The sequence below is a fragment of the Dendrobates tinctorius genome, unplaced genomic scaffold (assembly GCF_039654945.1).
Source record: "Dendrobates tinctorius isolate UK_male_01 unplaced genomic scaffold, ASM3965494v1 ptg000029l, whole genome shotgun sequence".
NCBI classification, from domain to species: domain Eukaryota; kingdom Metazoa; phylum Chordata; class Amphibia; order Anura; family Dendrobatidae; genus Dendrobates; species Dendrobates tinctorius.
This window is the reverse complement of record NW_027361697.1, coordinates 19818730-19841036: the sequence shown is the minus strand read 5'-3', so window position 1 is coordinate 19841036 and position 22307 is coordinate 19818730. Positions and strand designations below refer to the sequence as shown.

Here is a 22307-nt window from a genome sequence, read left to right as displayed (position 1 = left end):
GGCACACATCGGGTTTCTAAGGGGCGTGCGTCCCTTAGAAACCCGATGTGTACCTTGGTTACCAGCTCCCTGCATCAGCGCGCTGGTAACTAAGGTACACAGAGGGTTTCTAAGCACCGCCCGGTGCTTAGAAACCCTGCGTTACCTTAGTTACCAGCGCGCTGATCGCTGGTCTCCCGCCTGTCACACGCAGTGATGCGTGCTGGTTATCGGGAGACCAGCAACCAAAAAAAAGGCCAGGGCTTTCCATCAACGATCAGCGATACCGGCAGGGGGGCGGTCGCTGATAGGTGTCACAAACAGAGATCTCGCTGGTGAGATCGCTGTTGCGTCACAAAACTTGTGACTCAGCAGCGATTTCGCTAGCGAGATCGCTGTGTGTGACGGGGCCCTTACAGGATACGGTTGTCCATACACAGGAGCGAATTATGCTATTTTTTTTTTTTTTATATATATATATATTGCTGCTAAAGGACCAGCCATCTTGTGGAAGGATCGAGGGCGTAGGTCCCATTCTTCTTTGTCAGCCATATATAGCGATGTTTTCTTGGCTGTGTTTTTTTTTGGTCTGATATTTGTTTCTGAGGACGTTGTAGTTACTGTTTGTCTTTTAGTCATTTTAGTTGATGAAATGAAAAGTTGTATTTTAATTATCCCATCAATTGCTTTTTTATATGAAGTCTATAGTGGAGTTTTTGTAATCGTACCCAGTTGCTGCAGTTTTGCTGTGTATTATGTAGTTTTGCTACCCAAAAGGGTAAAATCCACAATGAATTCCACATTGCAGATTTGAAAATCCTCATCACAAGTCAGTTTCTGGGCAGAACTTTGATTTGTAGATGAGATTTCATCTACTTAGCTGGCATTGTACCATGCTGCAGAGTTTCCACAGATCTGTTACATGTACTTATCTGACTTGGATATTAATAATAATGTGAACATTGATAAACATTGATAATGTGACCGGCTTCCTCTGCCTGTAGACACGTTGCGCGTCTGCCGCCGGGATCAGCCGAGTGATTCACTGCACCTGCGCGGAATTGGCGCAGTGCGACTGTGTTCCGCTGGTGGAACCGCGCAAGAGGCTGCGTGAGTTTGAGGTGCGTACGGCGTATTGAGTGTATGTGGTGCAACTGTGTTCCGCTGGTGGTATCGCGCAATAGGTTGGTACTAGCAGCAGTTTCCATATTGAGACACCCATCAGTTGGGTGTCCCAATATGGCGGTCAGCGAACTTCCTGCGCTTGGAATTCTGGGATACGGTGACATCTGGACAGAACAGGAAATGAAAACATTACAAGGCAATTCTATAAATGGATATTTTGTGTGAGGCAGTAATTGGACATGTGAGGGTGAAGCTTCTCGTCTACTAAACAGTTCATGGATTTCTTCTGTTTTAGGATGTGGGTGTAGAGACTTTTAATCCTCTTTTCTTTTTTGTAAACAGTATAAAGCGACTCTTGTAATTAAGCAGCCGATCTGTGAACTGTGAAGCAGCTTTGGGTAATTAAACCTGTATAACAAAGCTCTTGCTTCAGTTCCGCTAACGCTCCTGGCCTTTTTTCCTTTGTTGGTTGTGTCCCTAAATGCCCTCTGTGTCCACGCTGGTCAGCTCTGCCCAGCGTCGGCCCGTTTCTGCTCCTGTTGCTTGGTAATTCCTCTCTCACATGCAAGGCACTAGAATCCGTGGCTAATTTGCTTCTGCTCCTTCCCCGTGTGAGGCCGGCCCAGGGGTATATTCCTCTAAATTCCATTTCTGGTCAAAGAAGACTTGGCGACCTGCTAGAAACTGTTTCTGGGATTGAGTGACGATGCGAAGACTTGGCGACCTGCTAGAAACTGTTTCTGGGATTGAGTGACGATGCGAAGACTTGGCGACCTGCTAGAAACTGTTTCTGGGATTGAGTGACGATGCGAAGACTTGGCGACCTGCTAGAAACTGTTTCTGGGATTGAGTGACGATGCGAAGACTTGGCGACCTGCTAGAAACTGTTTCTGGGATTGAGTGACGATGCGAAGACTTGGCGACCTGCTAGAAACTGTTTCTGGGATTGAGTGACGATGCGAAGACTTGGCGACCTGCTAGAAACTGTTTCTGGGATTGAGTGACGATGCGAAGACTTGGCGACCTGCTAGAAACTGTTTCTGGGATTGAGTGACGATGCGAAGACTTGGCGACCTGCTAGAAACTGTTTCTGGGATTGAGTGACGATGCGAAGACTTGGCGACCTGCTAGAAACTGTTTCTGGGATTGAGTGGCGATGCGAAGACTTGGCGACCTGCTAGAAACTGTTTCTGGGATTGAGTGACGATGCGAAGACTTGGCGACCTGCTAGAAACTGTTTCTGGGATTGAGTGACGATGCGAAGACTTGGCGACCTGCTAGAAACTGTTTCTGGGATTGAGTGACGATGCGAAGACTTGGCGACCTGCTAGAAACTGTTTCTGGGATTGAGTGACGATGCGAAGACTTGGCGACCTGCTAGAAACTGTTTCTGGGATTGAGTGACGATGCGATGCCATATTTTTCCCAACTCTTTTATATAATGCATTTTATTTTTTATTTCAATTTTTTTTTTTTTTAAATTTATTTCCGCATTATCTGCTTTTTCCTGTGTCAAGTGTCACATAAAATCTAAGGCTTCATTCACGTTACAATTTGGTTTCAGGTTCTGGATATATTTGGGGGATTTTCATAATGCATATACCTAAGATGTGCAAAAAGGTTTTTTTTATTGTGTGTCTACAATCTGGAGGTATGTACTAGCATTTTTTTTTTTTTTCTTTGCAAAATGCTCCTGTAAAAATATTAATGTGACAAGGGAGCCTATGGGCATATGTAATAAATCTAAAACATGGTCTGAACAGAGTCTTTATGTTTGTAAAACCTTCTCTTTTTTTTTTTTTCTGGTCTTCAGCAGCAGGAAAGTGCAGGATGTTTTTTGGCCTGCATATGCAAAATGGTGGGATTTATTTTTTAAATTTCATTACAAAGTTGCTTCAGGGGTAATTAATTTTGACATATCCACAACGTCTCATTCCTGGAACCCACACACAATGGGGGTCTAGTTATCACACTTGTGCGGAGCCTTTTGCACTGATGTCTGAGAGTAGCATAAAGACTTTTTATAGCCCATCATGCACCTGCTCTGCTGACCTTGGGTTATGCACTACAGCCTGTGAGGCTACATTCAAAGTTAAAGAAGCACTCCTCCTCCTCCTCCCATCAAAGTTTATATCCACTTAATATATTGCAGTCATCATATTATATAGCTCTGTGTACTTACAATTGCTTATTTTGTCTTTCTACCCAGCTATTTCTTCTCTAATCTGTTTTATGTAGAAACAGGAAGTCTCTTGTCCATGCATGAATCATTACTCTTTTCAACTCAAGTCCCAGCTGCTTCCTCCATCCCCCAGGGATTTTTGCAGTGACTTATGACTCATACAGGAAAAGTTGACCTCCTGTTTTTACATAGAGCTTAGGAGTCAGCTTGGCTGTTTTTATTCACGTGATGCCATAGACCTAATGGAAAAGAGAAGAATTAGCTGGGTAGAAAGGAAAATGAGCCATTGTAAGTACACAGAGCTATATAATATGATTGCAATATAGTAGGAGGATAAAAACTGGTGGTGGGAGGAGGGGGGGGGCTTCTATAATGAGGATGCATCTAAAGATACGCTGCGTGTTGCGGTACCAGCATAGTGCATGACATTTGAGATTTTCAGCACGTTATGTAATGGTGTGGATGACTCTGCTGACATCGCCATTTTAAATGCTAAGGGTGAAATGTGCAACAAACGTGTACCTTCTTTACACTGTTATCCCCAGCAACAAGTATCACTGTGTGGCCTTTGCTGTGGGCAAGTCTGCCGTATATCTGTTCCTTAGTATTTTTGCCTTAGGCCTAATTCAAATATTGGTGTTTTTTTTTTTTGTTTTTTTTTTTGTTTTTTTTTAATGATACTCAAATCTCCCAACTGATTATTGTTTGTGTTCTGAATTTCATAATTCCTTGGTCAGTGCTTCGGTTTTTACCATCAGTTTTCTCGTGTGAAAAATGTAAATGTTCTATCCGGATCACGCACACGTCGAGTGCAGTCAGTGATTTTTTTTTTTTTTTTCACGGACCCATAGACTTGTATGGGTAATTTTTTACTTCTTGATTCGGATCTAATGGACATTTTACATTATTTTTGTGGCTATGTGAAGAATCACATAGACTGTTGGTTATTACTGCAACTCCCTTTAAAAAAAAATTAAAAATAACATTTTGCGGAAAGAATGGCGATTTTCTTACCCTTCTTAGTCTGTATTTGATTACTTATAAAGAAAAATATATTCTTTTTACCATTCATAAGCTGCTTTTAAATATTTGATCGGAAGCAACAAGTAAGGAGTGAACGAGAGACAACACGGGCCGATGATTGCGCCTGTCAGGTATGATGGCGCTTGTCACTCAAACATTCGGACTGAAGAAGACCGTAGTTTGTTTTTGTGCCAGGATGATGAAATATCATGACCGTTGATCAACAGTGGTTTCTGAGAAATTAATCTCCTGAGATTAAATGGTGATGGACTTCTTTGTAGTCCTTGCAGGAAATGAACAGGAAAAGCTGCCGCTGTAACTTTTCTTAAATGGGCCACGGTTAACCTCCGCCCGCGTACAGAACGGAAAGGTTCCGACGCACAAGCTGCTCTGAAATTCAAATGTTGACATTGGAAACCTTGTAGGGTAACCTTCGCTTCCTTGTCGAGTTAAATGCATTAATGAACCGAGGTTCACTAGTTCAGCGTCTTGTTATTGAACGGCTTCATAAAAACCATTTGCACAAGTCTCCAGGTGTCATAAATGACGCGTCGCTTCCCGTGTGGAATTTGATCGGAGTCTTCTGCCCGGGAATCAATATCCGTTTTGTTTGTTTAGCCATCTTGACCAATGTGACTTTGTAGAGACAAATTGATAGTGTTCTTCATCAGTTCAGTTATGTGTCGCGGGTAAATGTTTTGTCTGAGGAATAGGAATATGTTCTGTGCAAAGACACAGAATCAGAGGTTTTTATTTATTCCTTTTTAAATCTCAGATTGGCGTATTCAAACTTAAGTATTTGCCTTAAATTCTTCAATAGGTAAAAAGAAATGTAAAGTTATTGTAGTAAAAACAAGCAAGTTTGCAGATTACTATTTATTAAAACGCTTATCCATCCTCCAAGACGTGAAGAATTGTTTTTAATTTTACGATTTACTGCTGATTTCTTAAATTACCAGCCAACTTTGCAGACTATCAGGAGTGGCCGGTCTCCTATGAAACGTAGGTGTGTAGCGCCAAGTCTGTGTGCACATGACTTCTTTTTAAGGCGGATTCTACATGGAGCCGGCCTGAAAAACCGCCGCAAAGAGTGAACACCATGCAATGTAAAAGTAACATGGCTGTGCACATGTTCAGTTTAATTACTTAATTTAACCTGTGTCCAGAAAAAATGCTATTATCTTGCAGATTTGAGGTTAAAATGTAGATCAATAGTGTTGTTATGCTCCCTGGCGCCTTCACTTAGCCTACCGCTGACGGAAGAAAATGAGTTCTATTCTCCCCGGCAGCATTACCGTTTCAGTCATGGAGACCCCAATTTAGAGCCAGTGTCAGTCAGGGCCAGGGGAGCGGGTTCAATCACGGGGCCGGCGCGGGTTCAACAGTCACCGCTCTGGGAATACAGTTACTACCGCCGTTCTATATTCTCAGAGCGGTGGCTGAACCCACACCGGCGCTGACCCCTTGTATGAAACTGGAACACTACAGGGGCTATAAAGTTTATTTTGTACCCAAAATCCTAGGCTACGTCCTGGTCAACATAATAATGCTATTAACCTGCAGATTAACCCTATATCTGCAGGTTAATACCGTTTATTTTCTGGTGACCGGTTTCCTTTACTAAAAATGCCCCATTAGAGAAAATAGAAAAAAAAAAAATCAACAACAGCACTACCACCAATTCATAAAGTACTTTTTGGACTTAAACCAAAGTCATAAAAACACACAATGGCCGTATAATAAACAGTAGTGGTTGTTCTAGTAGTGTACAACCCCTCTTATAGATGTTGGGCGACGTGCCCTTGCAGGCTCTTTTCTACATAGCTTGTAAGTGACGCTTTGAAGCTGACCTAATCTAGCGCATAATCCCGGCCAGCAGCGCAACCGTGCTTCTGGCCTGCACAGTCAGTTATCAGGAGCTCATCACCCCTGCTAAGCTGGAAACATGGAGGCAGGGGAGCGGTGTGCTCCTGAAGACCGAACATGGGGCAAACCCCTAAATGATAGAATTAAAAAGGAACATCTAATTTTACTTAATATAGTTTGTTTTTCTTGTTTGTTCCTTTTATATGCAGGTAAAGGGATAGGTGCATTGTGCATGCGTGAGATTTGGTGAAGTCCGTTGGTGACAACTACCAGGGGGTGTAAATTTAAGCCTGAAGTAGACGTTGCACAACATGACTCTTCTGTGCAGCAGGAACGGGTCATCGGTATACAACATGCAGAAGTGAATAAATAGCATTTGAATGATTTGGGACATGTTTGTGAAGTTATATGGTATAATGGTGGCTGATCTGATGTTCCCTTAAATTTATATAAAAGGTTACTTATTTTGCTAATGCATTGCATTACTTATCTTGCTCTTATCAGCGTTACAGCCTGTGTATAGTCCAGAATGTCGCATTCATGTTTGTGCATGTTCAGGAGCGACGTTTCTCATCGATATGGGGATTTTCTTTCTGAGAAGTACAGGAAATTGTATCAGTCTGTAAAGGTGTGTGGTAATATGTTGGGCAATCCACTAAGAATAAGTGGTAAGAGATAATCTGCTCCTCTATACTGACAGGGATGCTCCATTTCATGGAGAAAATAAAAAATCTGTAATAAATGTTGATGACTCCGAACATCTAATGTCTGGGCTGTATGTCCTGCGTGGTGATCCCAGACAAATTTCCCAATAGCAAATGAGCTCAAGTGTTCCTCCTAGTGCCAGGAAGCCTATACAATTATGAATACGTTATGATAAGTTGCTTATAATTGCGAAACTATGGGTATAGTGGATCCGTCACCAGTTTTTACAATACAAACTTCATACATTGAAGTCTGTTCTCCCAAGCCTTTGCCGGCATGAAAATAACAAATGCAGCTATTCTTAACCCCTTGGGTTCAGCGATGCCTCTCCGCCACTGCTCCTGAACGTTAATAGGCAGCACCATAGTCCTGATGTTACAGATGCAAAGTGACCATTGCAGCAAATTACTTGACCCTTGGTTTTCTGCCGTCTACATTGGTACGACTGTTACGCACAGTGAGTGACTGCAGTTGTCATTTGTGCTTTATTCCTGACACCTTTGCTGTATCCTGTTAACATAAACTAGGGGAGTGGCGGAGAGATGTCTTTGGATCTACAGAGGTGGTGGTTTGTAATGTTTATTTTTAAACTGGGAAAGTTGGATTGAATTAAAATCAGAAATTCCCTTTAATAAATATTAGACTGTTGAAAATCGATGGCAGTATAATACTTTTTAAAAGCAACCTCCATATCATTGTCATGCATCTGGGTTCTAACCCATGAGTTCATGCTTTGTTTTTGGCCTCTATCTGCCGAGCCACAAGCAAGCACACCTTTTTCTCTGGGCATTTAATTTCTGTTCTCCTAAAAAGACGGCAGCAAGGATAACAGGTGTTTTTTATTTGCTCATTTATCTGCCCTATCACCTTTTGGGTGTTGCTTTATATTCTTCCCCTTGCTGGTATTTCCTGCTGCTGATAGTCTCATTTGGATGTCCAGCCATACTGTAGTTTAAGCCAGTCAGTGAAAGACCAGCTTAGGGTTTATCTATGGTTTTTTTGTTCTTTTGTCTGCATCTATCTTCTGTTTCTTTTTCGGAAGCAGGGAGCATATTCTCTAACAGTCTTGTATTTCGTGGTTTGCTCACTCCAGTATCTTTTTTTTTTTTTATTTGAACACACTTTCCCTTCTGCTGGTAATTTACACTCTGCTCTGCCCTCCGGTTCTTTAGGAGGTATGTGATGTTCTTGATGGCCTTTCAAGCAGCATAGGTTCAAGTTGCCATCATTTATTCTGTGGTTAGGGCTATTTCTAGTCGTGCAGGAACCACTGGGGACCATGGGGTCAGGTTTTCTAGTCTGTAGAGGTACTGGCAGGGTCAGTTGCAATTTTTAGTTTGTTGCCCATTTTTCCCTAGTGAGTTGCTACACTATCTTAAGTCATCTGACATCTTCTGATTGACATCCTCAGTGTCTTCCTTCCTGCTGAGATCTCACACTATTCTTTAAAAGCTGCAGCAGTCAGGCTGGGATGGCAGAGACTGAATATACTTGGACTTATGAGTGCTCATGCTTTAGTTTCACTCTTAAAATGTTTATTCTAATATTGGGCTCTTATAACCTTTTAGAGAGAAATTTTCAAAGCAATTATACCAGTCTCACCCGTTCTATGAAATTTGTTTAACGCATAAAATTTGGTGACTGATCCACTTCTAAAGAGTCTTACTATTTCTTTCCAAGGTAGTGTAATGGAAGGTTGTACGTGCCTTACCATTGTGGTCATAAAATATGTACAAGAAATATCAAAAACTGTAGTGATCGAGATGTGTGGAACATCCATATGCTTCTGTTTATGTAGTCCCGTTAGGCCCGTTTCACACTTCAGTTATTTGACGTCAGTCAAAATCCGCCAGAGTGTGAAAAAACAGATCCGCTTCCGTTTTTCCACAAACTGATGCCACCGGATCCGTTTCTTGGACGGATCCACTTTAGCTGGCTGTAAGTGCAAGAAATTTAAAGTAACGCGACCAGAGAGAGAGTGAGTTTTTTTATGTTGCTTCCAGAATGCTATTGAGGGTTAAATTGCTTGGCAGAGAAAGTCTTCCGGGCATGCGCAGTTAGAGGTCCACCGCTACAAAAAAAAGTTACATTGTCCGTCCACTCCAGCCGGCGACAGCTAAAATTCTAACGGATCCGTCTAAAAACGGATGACCATAAGTCAAAATCTGCCGCTAATGCAAGTCTATGGGGAAAGAAAACTCAGCCACCAAAAAAGGGGCGGATCCGTTTTTTTTTTTTTTAAATGGCGGCTTTTGACGTCAAAAAAATGAAGTACGTGAAACAGGCCTTAGATGTAATATTATATGTGTCTTTGCTGTTAAGGTGAAATGTGCATTTTGCTTAATGCTTGTTTCTTTATGTTGCAGGATCAGTTCGATAATTTAGAGAAACACACACAATGGGGATTAGACTTCCTGGACAAGTATGCAAAATTTGTCAAAGAAAGATTAGAAATTGAGCAGAACTATGCAAAACAGCTTAGGTAAGTGCTATCCTCTCTGGAATCATTTTGCTACCTGGAAAAATCAATGAAATTTTACATACTTTACCAGTTTGCTCTTAAAGACCATTTTTTTAATGCGCGTTGAGGTTTGTGCTGGGGCTGAAGTAAACCTGGTCATGGGATATGATAGGCCATGCTCACACTTTTGTTGGGACATTCTGCATGTCTTTTAAAAGACAAAAATAACATGTCCAAAATGGGCGTAAAACTGAGGAAAATGAAAGCAGAGGTGACCTATTGATTTATTATGGGGTCCGGGTGGGTTCCATTGTTTTTAAAATGGGGAAAAAAGCACAACATAAATATAGATGCCTATATCTAGCTCTTCTTAAAGCAAACCTGTCAGCAGGATTTTGCTCAGTAAACTACAGGCAGTGTCAGGTCGGCAACGTTATACTGACTAAAACGATACCTTGGTTGATGAAATCCTTTTTTCTCTTTAACTGAAAACTACGAATGCAGAATAATCAGCAACCGCAAGATGAATTTCATCAACCCAGGTATCATTTTAGTCAGTATCACGGCGACGACCTGACACTGCCTGTAGTTTACTGAGCAAAAACCTGCTGACAGGTTCCCTTTAAATGCTGCAATTCTTGGAGTGTCTAGTAGTTTTCTCAACCATTCTTTTTATTTTTGTAGACTGTCTCATGTAGCATAGCCAGGCAGTATTTTACTAGCTTAGTATACATCCTGAAATGTTCTGTTATAGTATTAATGGGCTTCTTCCTGCTGTCACCCTTATTGACCCCGACATTTTCCTCTTCAGTTGTTCCTCTTCACCTCTCACAATCCTTGTGGAAAGCAACTTTCAATTTGCTGAAATTGAGCTTAAAAATAACTGTTTTCAGTAGTCTGGAATGTCACATGAGAAGCTTGTAATGCCTGGGGGCTGCTTGGTGAACTTCATAGTGTCATATGGTATGAGGACACCAAATGAGGATGAATTAGATCAGCAAATGAACAGGCCGGCTGCATTTACTGGTTTAGGTTTTGAAAAGTGATATTTTATGACAGCAAATTCATACTCTAGTCTCATTTTTAGTTTTTGCTTGAGCAATGTGTAAACACATTATTTCTTTTTTTTTACTATACATTTCCTGTTGTGTAATGGTGCATTTAATGCTTTAAGTAGTTGTCCTACATAATAAATGCTGAAAGCGGCAGGGATATCTTAAAGGGAAAAAAAAAACGTTCCCGTGGTCTGTATCCGGATCGGAAGTGATCGTGCCCAGTCCGCTGAGAATGGTGATTGGCTACAGAAGTCATGTGACTGGAGCCATGAGTCCTCAGATGTCATACCGTTTCAATCACCTAACCGCTTTGGCCAATTATGTGCTGGAAACACTTGAAGTCATGTTGATATACACTGGCTGTAGCAAACATGTGCCCTCATTGCTAAATAAGGCCTAAAAATTAGTGATGAGCGAGTGTACTCATTGCTCGGGTGACCTCCCGAGTATTTTGGCATGCTCGGAGATTGTTTCTGTTGACGCAGCTGCATGATTTGTGGCTGCTGGACAGGCTGAATACATGTGAGGATGGCCTGTTTGTTAGGGAATCCCCACATGTATTCAGGCTGTCTAGCAGCCACAAATCATGCAGATGAGACGACGAAAACTAAATAAATCTCTGAGCACTCCAAAATACTCGGAGACCACCCGAGCATGCTCAGGAAAACCCACTCATCACTACTAAAAATGTGTTTGTAGACATAGTAAACCAATCAGAGCTCAGCTGTTATCACTGAACTGTTCTTGGAGGTACCAAAACCGTGGCATATCCAGTGTGGTAATTCGGATGGTTTGGAGATAGCTGGTTTGATCAAGGAGTCAAAATTGAGCAAAAGTATTGGTAATGTGGTTTATTCGCTGCTTGTTTCGCAGTATTCCACCTTCAGGAGATCTGTGGTCTCCTGAAGAAGTTGGCGTACTTCGAAACCCATAGAGAATAAACCGTACTACCAGCACTTATGCCCAATTCTGACTACTTGATCGAATGCACACCAGCAATGCAGGTCGCCCGCTATCTCCAAAGTACCCATATTTAAATAACTAGTCAGATTTGACATAGCTTGTCTCCCAGCTTTCCCCAAAATTGAGTATATTTTGGCAGAAGAGGGCAGCTGGATGCCAGTGAATAGTGAGAGGTTTTCTGCAGTAAAATAACCCTTTTCTTTCAGTCACAAGAATAAAATCCGATCCTAAAGAATAAGTATGCCGGTTTATCTGTCCTTAGAATTTTTTATTTTTGGCTTTGTACTCCCCTAACCATATGTCTCTCACTAATGACAGTAGAAAAACAGAACATTATGCTTGAATTTACATGGGAAATTTTTTCAGCATTGTTTAAACATCTGCTTGTTAGAGAGCCCGGAAAAACACACACAAAGTTTACAGTGAATCTGCCACACGATGAGGCATCGAGCCCTCAATGCAGTGTTAACTAGCGGTATCGTGGCGCTTACCTGATCCGCATGCTGATTGCTGCACGGCCTTTCAGTGCTGTAGCTTTTTAATTAAAGGTGACAGCGGTTTACTGTGTGCTGTAGAGAATATCTTTGTGCAGTGGGGAAGCCTGCATTAACTCTTTTCCACCCCTCTTGTGTATTCATTGTCATAATATTTTAGCTTTAAAGAAGTGTTCCAAAAGTTTCAATGTTGTGCTACAATAATAATATGTAGCTCTTAACTCTTAAAAGGGGCAGTGATCTTCTTTTTTTTTCCCACATTAGAATGCTTCTCTAAGGCGGGAAGGATTATTTATGCAATGCAGTAAAAAAAAGAAAAATAGACCTGTCTACAGCCAAATGCCTGCGCAAGAAATATAGCGGCCAAATCTAATTGTTTGCACTTGTATTTTTTGAGCCGGACTTTTTTGTGCTGAGAAATGGCATGGATCCTCTTGCTGAATGAATGTGTTTTTTTTGTTTTGCTTGTTTTTTTTTCTAGGGCTGTTTTTGCATTTTTGGCTAAATAGTTCATGTTTAAACACAACTTGTCACGTTCCATAAATTTTTTTTTTTTTTTACATAGTGTGTATGCTAATCTCCTGAAAATGTTTTTCTGTTTATTTTGCTCACTTTACATGGCACCAATAATTCCACACCACTTTAGACATTCTGTTCCTGTTCTGCTCCATTCCTGAGATATGATCTTTCTCTCTTGTATATAGATTCTGGTCTTGTTATCCAAGTGGGCGTAGTCTTCAGCTATTTGTTGGAGGAGTCTTGAGGATCACACCCAGTTGGCATGTAAATACTCATGTATAAGCCAACCCGAGTATAAGCCGACCCCCTAATTTTGTCACAAAAAACTGGGAAAACGTATTGACTCGCGTATAAGCATAGGGTGGAAAATGCAGCAGCTACTGGTAAATTTCAAAAATAAAAATAGATATTAAAAGTAAAATTAATTGCGACATCAGTAGGTTAAATGTTTTTGAATATCCATATTGAATCAGGAGCCCCATATAGTGCTCATACAGTTCATGATGGCCCCATAAGATGCTCCATACAAAATACGCCCCATATAACGCTGCACAAAGGTTAATAAAGGCCCCATAAGATGCTCCATAGAATAATATGCCCCATATGTTGCTCCATAAAGGTTATGGCCCCATAAGATGTTCCATAGATTATGCCCCATTTGCTGCTTCTGCTGCAAATAACAAAAGAAAATGACATACTCACCTCTCCGTCACTGGGGGCCAGGTGCCGGTGTCACCACTGGCTCAGAGCCCCGGCACCTGCGATATTCATCTGTCCCCGGTCCATCGCTGCGCCCGCTCTGTCTTCCTGGTCCTCTGTCAGTGACATTTAGGCAGCAGAGGGCGCGACGCGCGCTAACTACGTCATCACGCCTTCTGCTGCCTGAACATCACTGACACAGGACGCGGAGGAAAGAGCGGGCGCAGCGATGGACCAGGGACTGGTGAATATCGCATAAACTTACCCCCTCCTGGCGCGGTCTCTGCAGCCCCTGCGTCTCCGGCAGCCCTTCCTTCAGCGGTCACGTGGTACCGCTCATTAAAGTCATGAATATGCGCATATTCATGACTTTAATGAGCAATACCACGTGACCGCTGATGAAAGGCATGGGAGAAGCAGGGGGGCTGCAGAAATGCGCCGGGGGGTAAGTATGATCTGACACCCCCGCTCCCCCTCCCCTGCCAACCCCCTGGCGTATATGACTCTCGTATAAACCAAGAGGGGGACTTTCAGGCCCCAAAAAAGGGCTGAAAATCTCGGCCTGTGCGCGAATATATACGTTATATGTAATATAAAGAAGGGTCCTTATCTCGAGAGAGGACAGGAGCCAGAGCAGAATATAATCAAGTCCAGATTCAGGAGAATTATGGCATTTACTCCAGGTAAATAAAAAGTGACATATTTATGGATGATGTCCCACAACTTTTGAAATGAGACTCCAGTTAAAAGCATTATTTTTTTTCTGTTTAATTTCTAATTACAGCCTGCCTCAAAATTAGGCCTGTGGAGTCGGTAAGCCAAACCTCTGACTCCTCAATTTCCATGACTCCGACTCCACCAAAATGGGCTCCGACTCCAACTCCACAGTCCTGCTCAAAATAAAGGAGTATTCCCATTCTAGATATGTTTCCAATTGATGTGCCATACATGTGTGATGCGTGTGAGCCAAATCTTTGGGTCCCTCATCATTGAAAGCAATCTGTCACTGGATCCATGCTGCTTAACCCTTGGGCAGCATGAATCCGAGCCCTGCTGCACTATTGCAGTCAGATATTTTTGTCTCTGAAACGCTCCAGCGTAATTTGAAGATGTGGCCAGGAGCCATACAAAAAAAATATACTGAACTTGTATGGTTTTTCTTCTCCAGTGTCGGGTGATTGCATTTGTCACCTGCCGAATCACAGTGTCTACTATGTGGACCATGGATCACGTCTAAATTTTTTCTCAATGCTGGACCTGCCGAAAAAGAAGGAATTGGAATTGCTGCACAAATTATCACCAGTCTTGAATGTGCAGACAATACAACATTGATGGCAACAAGCCCAGATGGAATGAAGGACATTACGGAGTGTCAAGATGGAAAGATCGAGCATGGGACTCCTACTCAGTACAAGGAATACAGATAATGACTACTGCCAGGTACGACCGGGGCACATTTGAGATGGACGGCGACAAACTGGAAGTTGTAAAAAACTTCAACCTACTCTGATCAATGATCACTCAAGATGCAGCGACGACATCGGAAGTCAATAAGAGAATATCTATGGGCCAATCCACAATGAATGTCTTCAAATCAAGGTACAGGAAAGATATATATCTTTGTACCGTGTTAGCCAGTAGACAGAAGAATCTCGGAGCACAAATTTATGAAAACCTTCGACATATTCAGTGGAGGAATGAATGTGTCGCATGGATTTATGTCTTTTTAAATCAATTAAGGAATTTGCTCTTCAGATCTTCTGAGGTCATCACAACACAGAACTAGACCCCATCAGAGGACAATAAAACTTTCACGTCCTTATCTATGAACTGCTCCAATATTTGTTTAACCCTCTCCCATAATGACAATTCTGCTTCACATCACTTGTCTTATCTATTGCGTTATTTCTGTGCTGTTTTGTGTATAAATATGTGATTCTTCAGATGTTGTATTAAGGTGGTTTTACACATAACGATATCGCTATAACGTCACCGATTTTGTGACGTTATAGCGATATCGCTATGTGTGATACTTACCTCCGACCTGCTCCCCCGCTGTCTGTCGCTGATCGCGCAAGAATGTCCGGCTCCGTTTTTCGTCGTCAGCTTCCTGCTGGGCTTCCTGCTGGCGCCGACGAGCGACGCATGGAGGCGGGCGGGAGGATGTCAGGATCGCTGTGTGTGAAAGGTGTGTATCGTGCGCTGCATCGCTGTGAGGTCTGTTTGTGTGACCGCTCACTAGCGATCATTTAGCGATGCACCAGAGATCCTGACCGGGTCGGATCGCTGGTGCATCGCTAAATGTAAAGGGGACTTTAGTCTAGCCTGATGAAGAGACCTGAGTAATCTCCAAAGCTTGCAATTTGTTACCATCTTTTCAGTTAGCCATTAAAAGGTATCAACCACTGAGGACTCTCAATTCTGAATATTCTTCAAATCATGGAACATTTCACTGGCAACGAAGACACGGCTCATACATAGTCTATTTTTTTTCTGTAGTAATATATGGATGCAAAGACTGAACAATAAAGAAACAAGACAGAAGAAGAATGAACACCATGGAAATATGGTTCTGTAGAAGGATACTATCAATACCATGGATGGCATCAAGAACGGAAATATCAAGCCAGGCATGTCAGCCGATCACCAAGCTACGCCTTACCTACTTTGGACATCACACTGAAGAAGGACTTAATGGTTGGAAGAATAGACGGAACAAGGCGAAGAAGACGACCAGCAATCCTGGTGGAACCTATCTAGGCTTGCACAAGGGCAATCTTCCTACAGAGTTCATCCATCAAATCTCCATGGCTCAAGATTGAGCTGAAGGACTATAATAATAATAAAGGTCTATAAAAACTCAGAACAGTGCTAGGGAGCCTCCTGAGCCTCTTAGGCCTGTTTCACACTTCAATTTTTTGACGTCAGTCAAAATCCGCCAATTTTCGAAAAAAACGGATCTGCCAAAAAAGGGCGGATCCGTTCTTTTCCCCCATAGACTTCCATTAGCGGCGGATCTTGACTGACGGTCGTCCGTCCCACCCGTTTTTTGACGGATCCGTCAAAATGTTAGCGTCTCCTGGGCGGATGGGACGGACTCTGCAACGTTTTTTCCGAGCGACGGTCCGCTAATTTATATTGCGCATGCCCGGCAGATTCGCTGGAGCAGGGCTTTTAACCCCTGAGTAACGTTCCGGAACAGCCGTGCAAAGAAAAAAAAAAACATTTTCCCTCTCTCCTCTCTCTCTCTCCCCTTTCCAGGCCGCGGTTCCTTTAAATTTCCCCTCCAGCGGATCCGTACACAACACGGATCCTGTAGCATCCGTTTAGCGCATGACTGAGGCAGATCCGTTGTTAACCGCTCTGGCGGATTTGCCTCCCGTCAAAATAACGGAAATGTGAAACGGGCCTTAGACTTGCATTGAAAAAAGTAACTGCTGCTTCATACACAAGACACTGAGATCCGGTAGCTTACAAATTCAGCCATGTGATGGCAGAGTGGACTGGAGCCCTGCTGCAATCTACAGAAAATGGCGACTGGTGAATAATGAGACTGCACTCATTACACATACACAACTGATTGCTACCAAAAGAAGAAATGGGGAAAAAAAATCAATGGCATGTCCCTCTGCGGAGGAGGGTGGACCAGTGACCTCTATTTGCCAATGTCCAGTTGCAGTGTTCTTAAACCTCTGCATTTAGATGGGTCTAAAGAATAAAGGTTAAATTTCCTTGAAATAGTCAGTTATGCAGCTAAGACTGTTCAGGATGAAGTGGTGGCCTGATCCTTGGCCACCAACTCGGCTACCAACAGGTCTTCTGTTTTGAGCACAACACAGGGGGCTGACTGCCCTTCTCAATAACTCTTTCAGCCCCCTTCCTGCCTATGCGTTGGCTCCCTTATTGGTACCATTTGCGCAATAAAATCGGCTATGGTTTTGTGCCTTTGAATTTCGCTTCGTCTTATCAGATACCCTGTATGATTTGTCCCACGGATACCAAACGTGGACTATGACGCAGAGCATGAAGTTTCCAAGGTTTCTAGCCGCAGTGGAAATGTTCAGTATTCTGCTATTATATCAATTACTACAAAATGGCACAGAATGTTAATTAGGATGTAGATTGCAGTGTATAAAATCTGTAGTAAACATATGCTCTGCTCTGCCTGGTGTTTTCCTTCCCTCTCGCTGAGGTTGTGGAGGATGTGCTGAAGGAAAACAATGTTTATAAATGACTCTGAGGTAGGAGGTGAACGTGAGCTCATTCTTCTGCCGGCCTTTCCTCTTTACTCCAGGCAATACAGTCTGTAATCTCTAATCCTTTTGGCTTTCTGTGGTTTATTAACCGTGCTATGATGGAAGGAGTTATTTAGAACATGTAAATACCTTCTCCAGGCTTAGCATGCAGGATAAATCTTAGATAATAAGTGTATCGGTGGCCTGAACAGGTTTCGTAACTGTGTCCTAATGGTTGAGGAAGGTCATTTAAAGTTACGAGGTGGACATGATCCTTCATTCTTTTGCTTTTTAAAACTGACTCTCAATCCCCTTTGTCGCCCAGCTTTTCCAAACAAATGGGGGACATTGCGCATTCAGTCAGCAAGCACCTTGCCTGCCTGCCGCCAGTATACTTTTTGGGTCAAAGACCCCATCAATTCCTTTGTTCATTTAAGGAACACCTATACATGTAAAGCGTCACTCCAGCGTTTTTTTTATTTCAACGGTTAGTATTATACTCACCTGCCATTGTCTTAAAGGGAATCTGTCACCCTTTTTTGGCCTTTCACCTGCCAGCATAGACGTCGGGAGCTTATCTACAGCATTCTGTAATGCTGTAGATAAGCCTCCGATGTAACCTGAAAGAAGAAAAACACGTTATATTATACTCACAGAGGTGGGCGGTCCGGTCCAATGGGTGTCGCGGTCCGGTCCGACGCCTCCCTTCTTCATGCGATGACGTCCTCTTCTCCCATCCTGTAATGGCTCCGGCGCAGGCGCACTGCTCTGCCCTGTTGAGGGCAGAGCAGAGTCCTGCAGTGCGCAGGTGTCGGGAGAGGTCTGGCGCCTGCGCACTGCTGAACTCTGCTCTGCCCTCAGCAGACACCCATCGGACCCGACCGCCCACCTCCGTGATTATAATATAATGTGTTTTTCTTCTCCTTCGGGTTACATCGTAGACTTATCTACAGCATTACAGAATGCTGTAGATAAGCCCCCGATGTCTATGCCGGCAGCTAATAGGGGAAAAAAAAGGGTGACAGATCCCCTTTAAGTTGTTTCCTGCGTCGCTCCAGTCTTGCGCCACCAACTTTTGATCACAACTTTTGACTGATTGGAAGTCTGGTCACAAACTCTCAATGTAAGTGTGAGATCCTCGTTCTGGCTCTCATAGGCTTACATTGAGTTGTTTTCTTCCGGCTCACCCACACAAACACTGGCACAAACTGCCGGAGACCGACCGGGGCAGTGTCGGGAACAGATGAAGACAGGAGCTGATGAGTATGATACTTGGAGCACTGAGCTTGAATAGAAGCACCTCCCCAGGTATAAAAAAAAAATAAAACACTGGAATGGTGCTTTAAAGCATAACTCTTCAGAATGATCTGTCTTTCGTGTGCACATAAGGAATAATAGCATATGTGGCCATTATAAGACTTGTATTTTTCACTGGTTTTCCCCTTTTCAGTATTTCTTTAATTTTCAGTTTTCTCTGAGCTGGTGGATTAATGTTATCTGCTATGATGTCCCCTGTAAATGGCACACACAAATAATTATTCCTACTCTTCTTCCTATGTAACACACCGACCGAAGCAGCAACAGTATAATAATAATAAATTTTATTTCTATAGCGCCGACATATTCCGCAGCACTTTACATTTCAGAGGGGATTTGTACAGAGAATAGACATTACAGCATAACAATAATCACATACAGTAGATTATAACAAAATACCAAGAGGAATGAGGGCCCTGCTCGCAAGCTTACAGTCTATGGGGGAAAAAGGGAGACACGAAAGGTGGGTGGTAACAGTTGCCCTGATTGTTTGGACCAGCCATAATATTAAGTGTGTAACAGTACAGACACAGAGGGCTGATGGATGCATAAAGCATGTGGGAACATGATGCGGGGAACCTGGTTATGGTAAAACTTTTGGCTGTGCCACACAGGGATAGATTAGGTCAATGTGTTGAGGCGATAGGCCAGTCTGAATAAATGCGTTTTCAGGGCACGCTTAAAATTGTGGGGATTATTGACCTGGGAAGTGCATTCCAAAGAATTGGCGCAGCACGTGTAAAGTCTTGGAGACGGGAGTGGGAGGTTCTGACTATTGAGGATGCTAACCTTAGGTCATCAGCAGAACGGAGGGTGCGGGTAGGGTGGTATACTGAAACAAGGGAGGAGATTAAGGTGGTGCTGAGCTATGGAGGGCTTTATGGGTGAGGGCAATAAGTTTGTACTGGATTCTGGAGTGGATGGGTAGCCAGTGTAATGACTGACACAAGGTAGAGGCATCGGTGTAACGATTGGTGAGGAATATCATCCTGGCTGCAGCATTCAAGACAGATTGGAGAGGGGAGAGTTTGGTAAGAGGGAGACCGATTAGAAGAGAATTACAATAGTCGAGACGAGAGTGAATAAGAGAAACAGTAAGAGTTTTTGCAGAGTCAAAAGTAAGAAAAGGTCGGATTCTAGAAATGTTTTTGAGGTGCAGATGACAAGAGCGAGCCAGTGATCGAATGTGGGGGGCAAAGGAAAGCTCGGAATCAAGTATGACCCCAAGACAGCGGGCCTGTTGCTGGGGAGTAATAGTGGAACCACACACAGAAATGGCAATGTCGGGTATAGGTACATTAGAAGAGGGAGGAAACACCAGGAGTTCAGTCTTTGACAGGTTCAGTTTCAGATATAGTGAGGACATGATATTAGACACAGCGTTTAGACAATCGCCGGTGTTTTCTAGAAAGGCTGGCGTGATGTCAGGAGAAGAAGCGTATAATTGGGTGTCATCAGCATAGAGATGGTACTGGAAACCAAATCTACTGATAGTTTGACCAATAGGGGCAGTGTACAAGGAGAAGAGGAGGGGGCCTAGAACCGATCCTTGAGGAACCCCAACAGTAAGGGGAAGGTGAGAGGAGGAGGAACCGGCAAAAGATACAGTAAAGGAGCGGTCGGAGAGATAGGAGGAGAACCATGAGAGAACGGTGTCCTTGAGGCCAATGGAACGGAGCATAGTGAGGAGGAGTTGATGATCCACAGTGTCGAATGCTGCAGAGAGATCCAAGAGAATTAGCATGGAATAATGACCATTTGATTTAACTGTTAGTAGATCATTAGAGACTTTAGTGAGGGCAGTTTCAGTAGAGTGTAAAGAGCGGAAACCAGATTGGAGAGGGTCAAGAAGAGTTATCAGAGAGATAGCGGATCAGACGGGAGTGGACCAGGCGTTCCAGGAGTTTAGAGATGAAGGGAAGATTAGAGACAGGTCTATAGTTAGCGGCACAGTTTTGTTCGAGGGATGGTTTTTTAAGTAGTGGATGTATGATAGCATGCTTAAATGAGGAGGGAAAAATACCAGAAGAGACAGAGAGGTTAAATATTTTAGTTAGGTGAGGGGTGACAGCAGGGTAAAGGGACTGGAGCAGATGTGACGGAAATGGGTCACTGGTGCAAGTGGTTGGGCGAGAAGATGCAAGGAGCCTGCTTACTTCTTCTTCTGTGACTGGTTCAAAATCAGAGAGTGAGCTAGATGCAGTGGGGGAGGGAGGACAGTGCATGGTATGAGGTGATTGAGAGATAATTTCCTGTCGGATCTGGTCAATTTTTTCTTTGAAGTAATTGGCCAGATCGTCAGCTCGGAGCTCCGTGGTTGGGGCCTGTACTCTTGGGTTGAGTAGAGAATGAAAAGTGTCAAAGAGACGTTTCGGGTTATTGGACAGTGACGTGATGAGGGTGTTGAAATAGGCTTGTTTGGAGAGGTGAAGGGCAGTGTTGTATGTTCTAAGCATAAACTTAAAATGGATGAAATCTTCGTTTAGATTGGATTTTCTCCACAGACGTTCGGCGCACCTGGAGCACCGCTGCAGGAAACGTGTTTGCGACTAGGAGAAGGAGGATAGAAAGAGTGAGCAGATGGTTAAGTGATTTGTGAGAGTGTCTCTGATGTTGAATGGTGGGACTGACTGGATCTGTGCTGTGTAGCAATGTGAAAAGAGCGTGAGTGCTATACATAGGAGAGGAAAGGAGTGAGGGGCCGATATGGATGGAGTGTAGAGAGTTAATGGCAGGGCGATGGATGTGTGTGAATGCAGCGGCCAGGATATAAATTACACAAATGCATATGGTATATATTTGTTGTACTCCAAATGTACAGGGAATAGATTTATTTATTTGTCTTACCTGTCTCCTGCCTTGTCTAACATCCATGTTATAACTGCCAGTACTTTGATACATGTACTTAGATTACATGTGCATAAATGCCCCCTGCATAAATGCCCTCCCCAAGCTATGTCTGAATATATAGGAGGTTAAGGCTAAGATTTTTTTTTTTTTTTTTTTTTGCTCTCTCCCTTCTCGTTAATCAATCACACTAAATTGAGACACCAGGACCCAATAAAATGCTGTGGTCAAATAAACACATGTCCAGCACTACATGGATCATAAAGCACTTTGAAAAGTTTCTTGACCTCACAACATAAGGGGACAAGCAGAGTAAGTTGAAAAAACTATATACCAGAAATAAGCTTGCATAGTTGAAAACACATAGATAGCATTCAGGATTAACTGCTTGCTGTCATTGAATGGAGAAACACAGGAGTGGATTCAGAGCAGAGATTGGAAAAGCTGATTACCTGTATGAAGAGAATAGAGATGCATGTCACATTCATCCATGTTATAACTGCCAGTACTTTGATACATGTACTTAGATTACATGTGCATAAATGCCCCCTGCATAAATGCCCTCCCCAAGCTAGTATAAGGCTATGTGCCCACATATGCAGAAAAAAACCCACACTTCTTCCCAGGAAAAACGTGCGGTTCTTTTTTGTGCGATTTTTGCACGTTTTTTTTCCCGCGTTTTTCCCGCGATTTTTGCTTGCGAAATTCAAGTACTTTCCAAGCGATTTGAAGCATTGCTTGGAATGTGATTGACAGGTTGGTCACACTCATCAAACATAGTGTTTGACGAGTGTGACCAACTTTTTACTATTGAGGCTGCCTATGCGGCATCAATAG

At 42.9% G+C, this 22307-nt stretch overlaps 1 protein-coding gene across 4 annotated transcripts in view; it reads left to right on the top strand.

Moving 5' to 3' along the window:
* FNBP1L (formin binding protein 1 like) overlaps nt 1-22307 on the top strand; it is a 159831-nt gene that overhangs the window by 72971 nt on the left and 64553 nt on the right. For all 4 annotated transcript variants that reach the window (XM_073571423.1, XM_073571424.1, XM_073571422.1 and 1 more), the window contains exon 2: nt 9247-9362. In XM_073571423.1, the coding sequence (XP_073427524.1) occupies nt 9247-9362 (116 nt within the window). The remainder of the gene's footprint in view (nt 1-9246; nt 9363-22307) is intronic.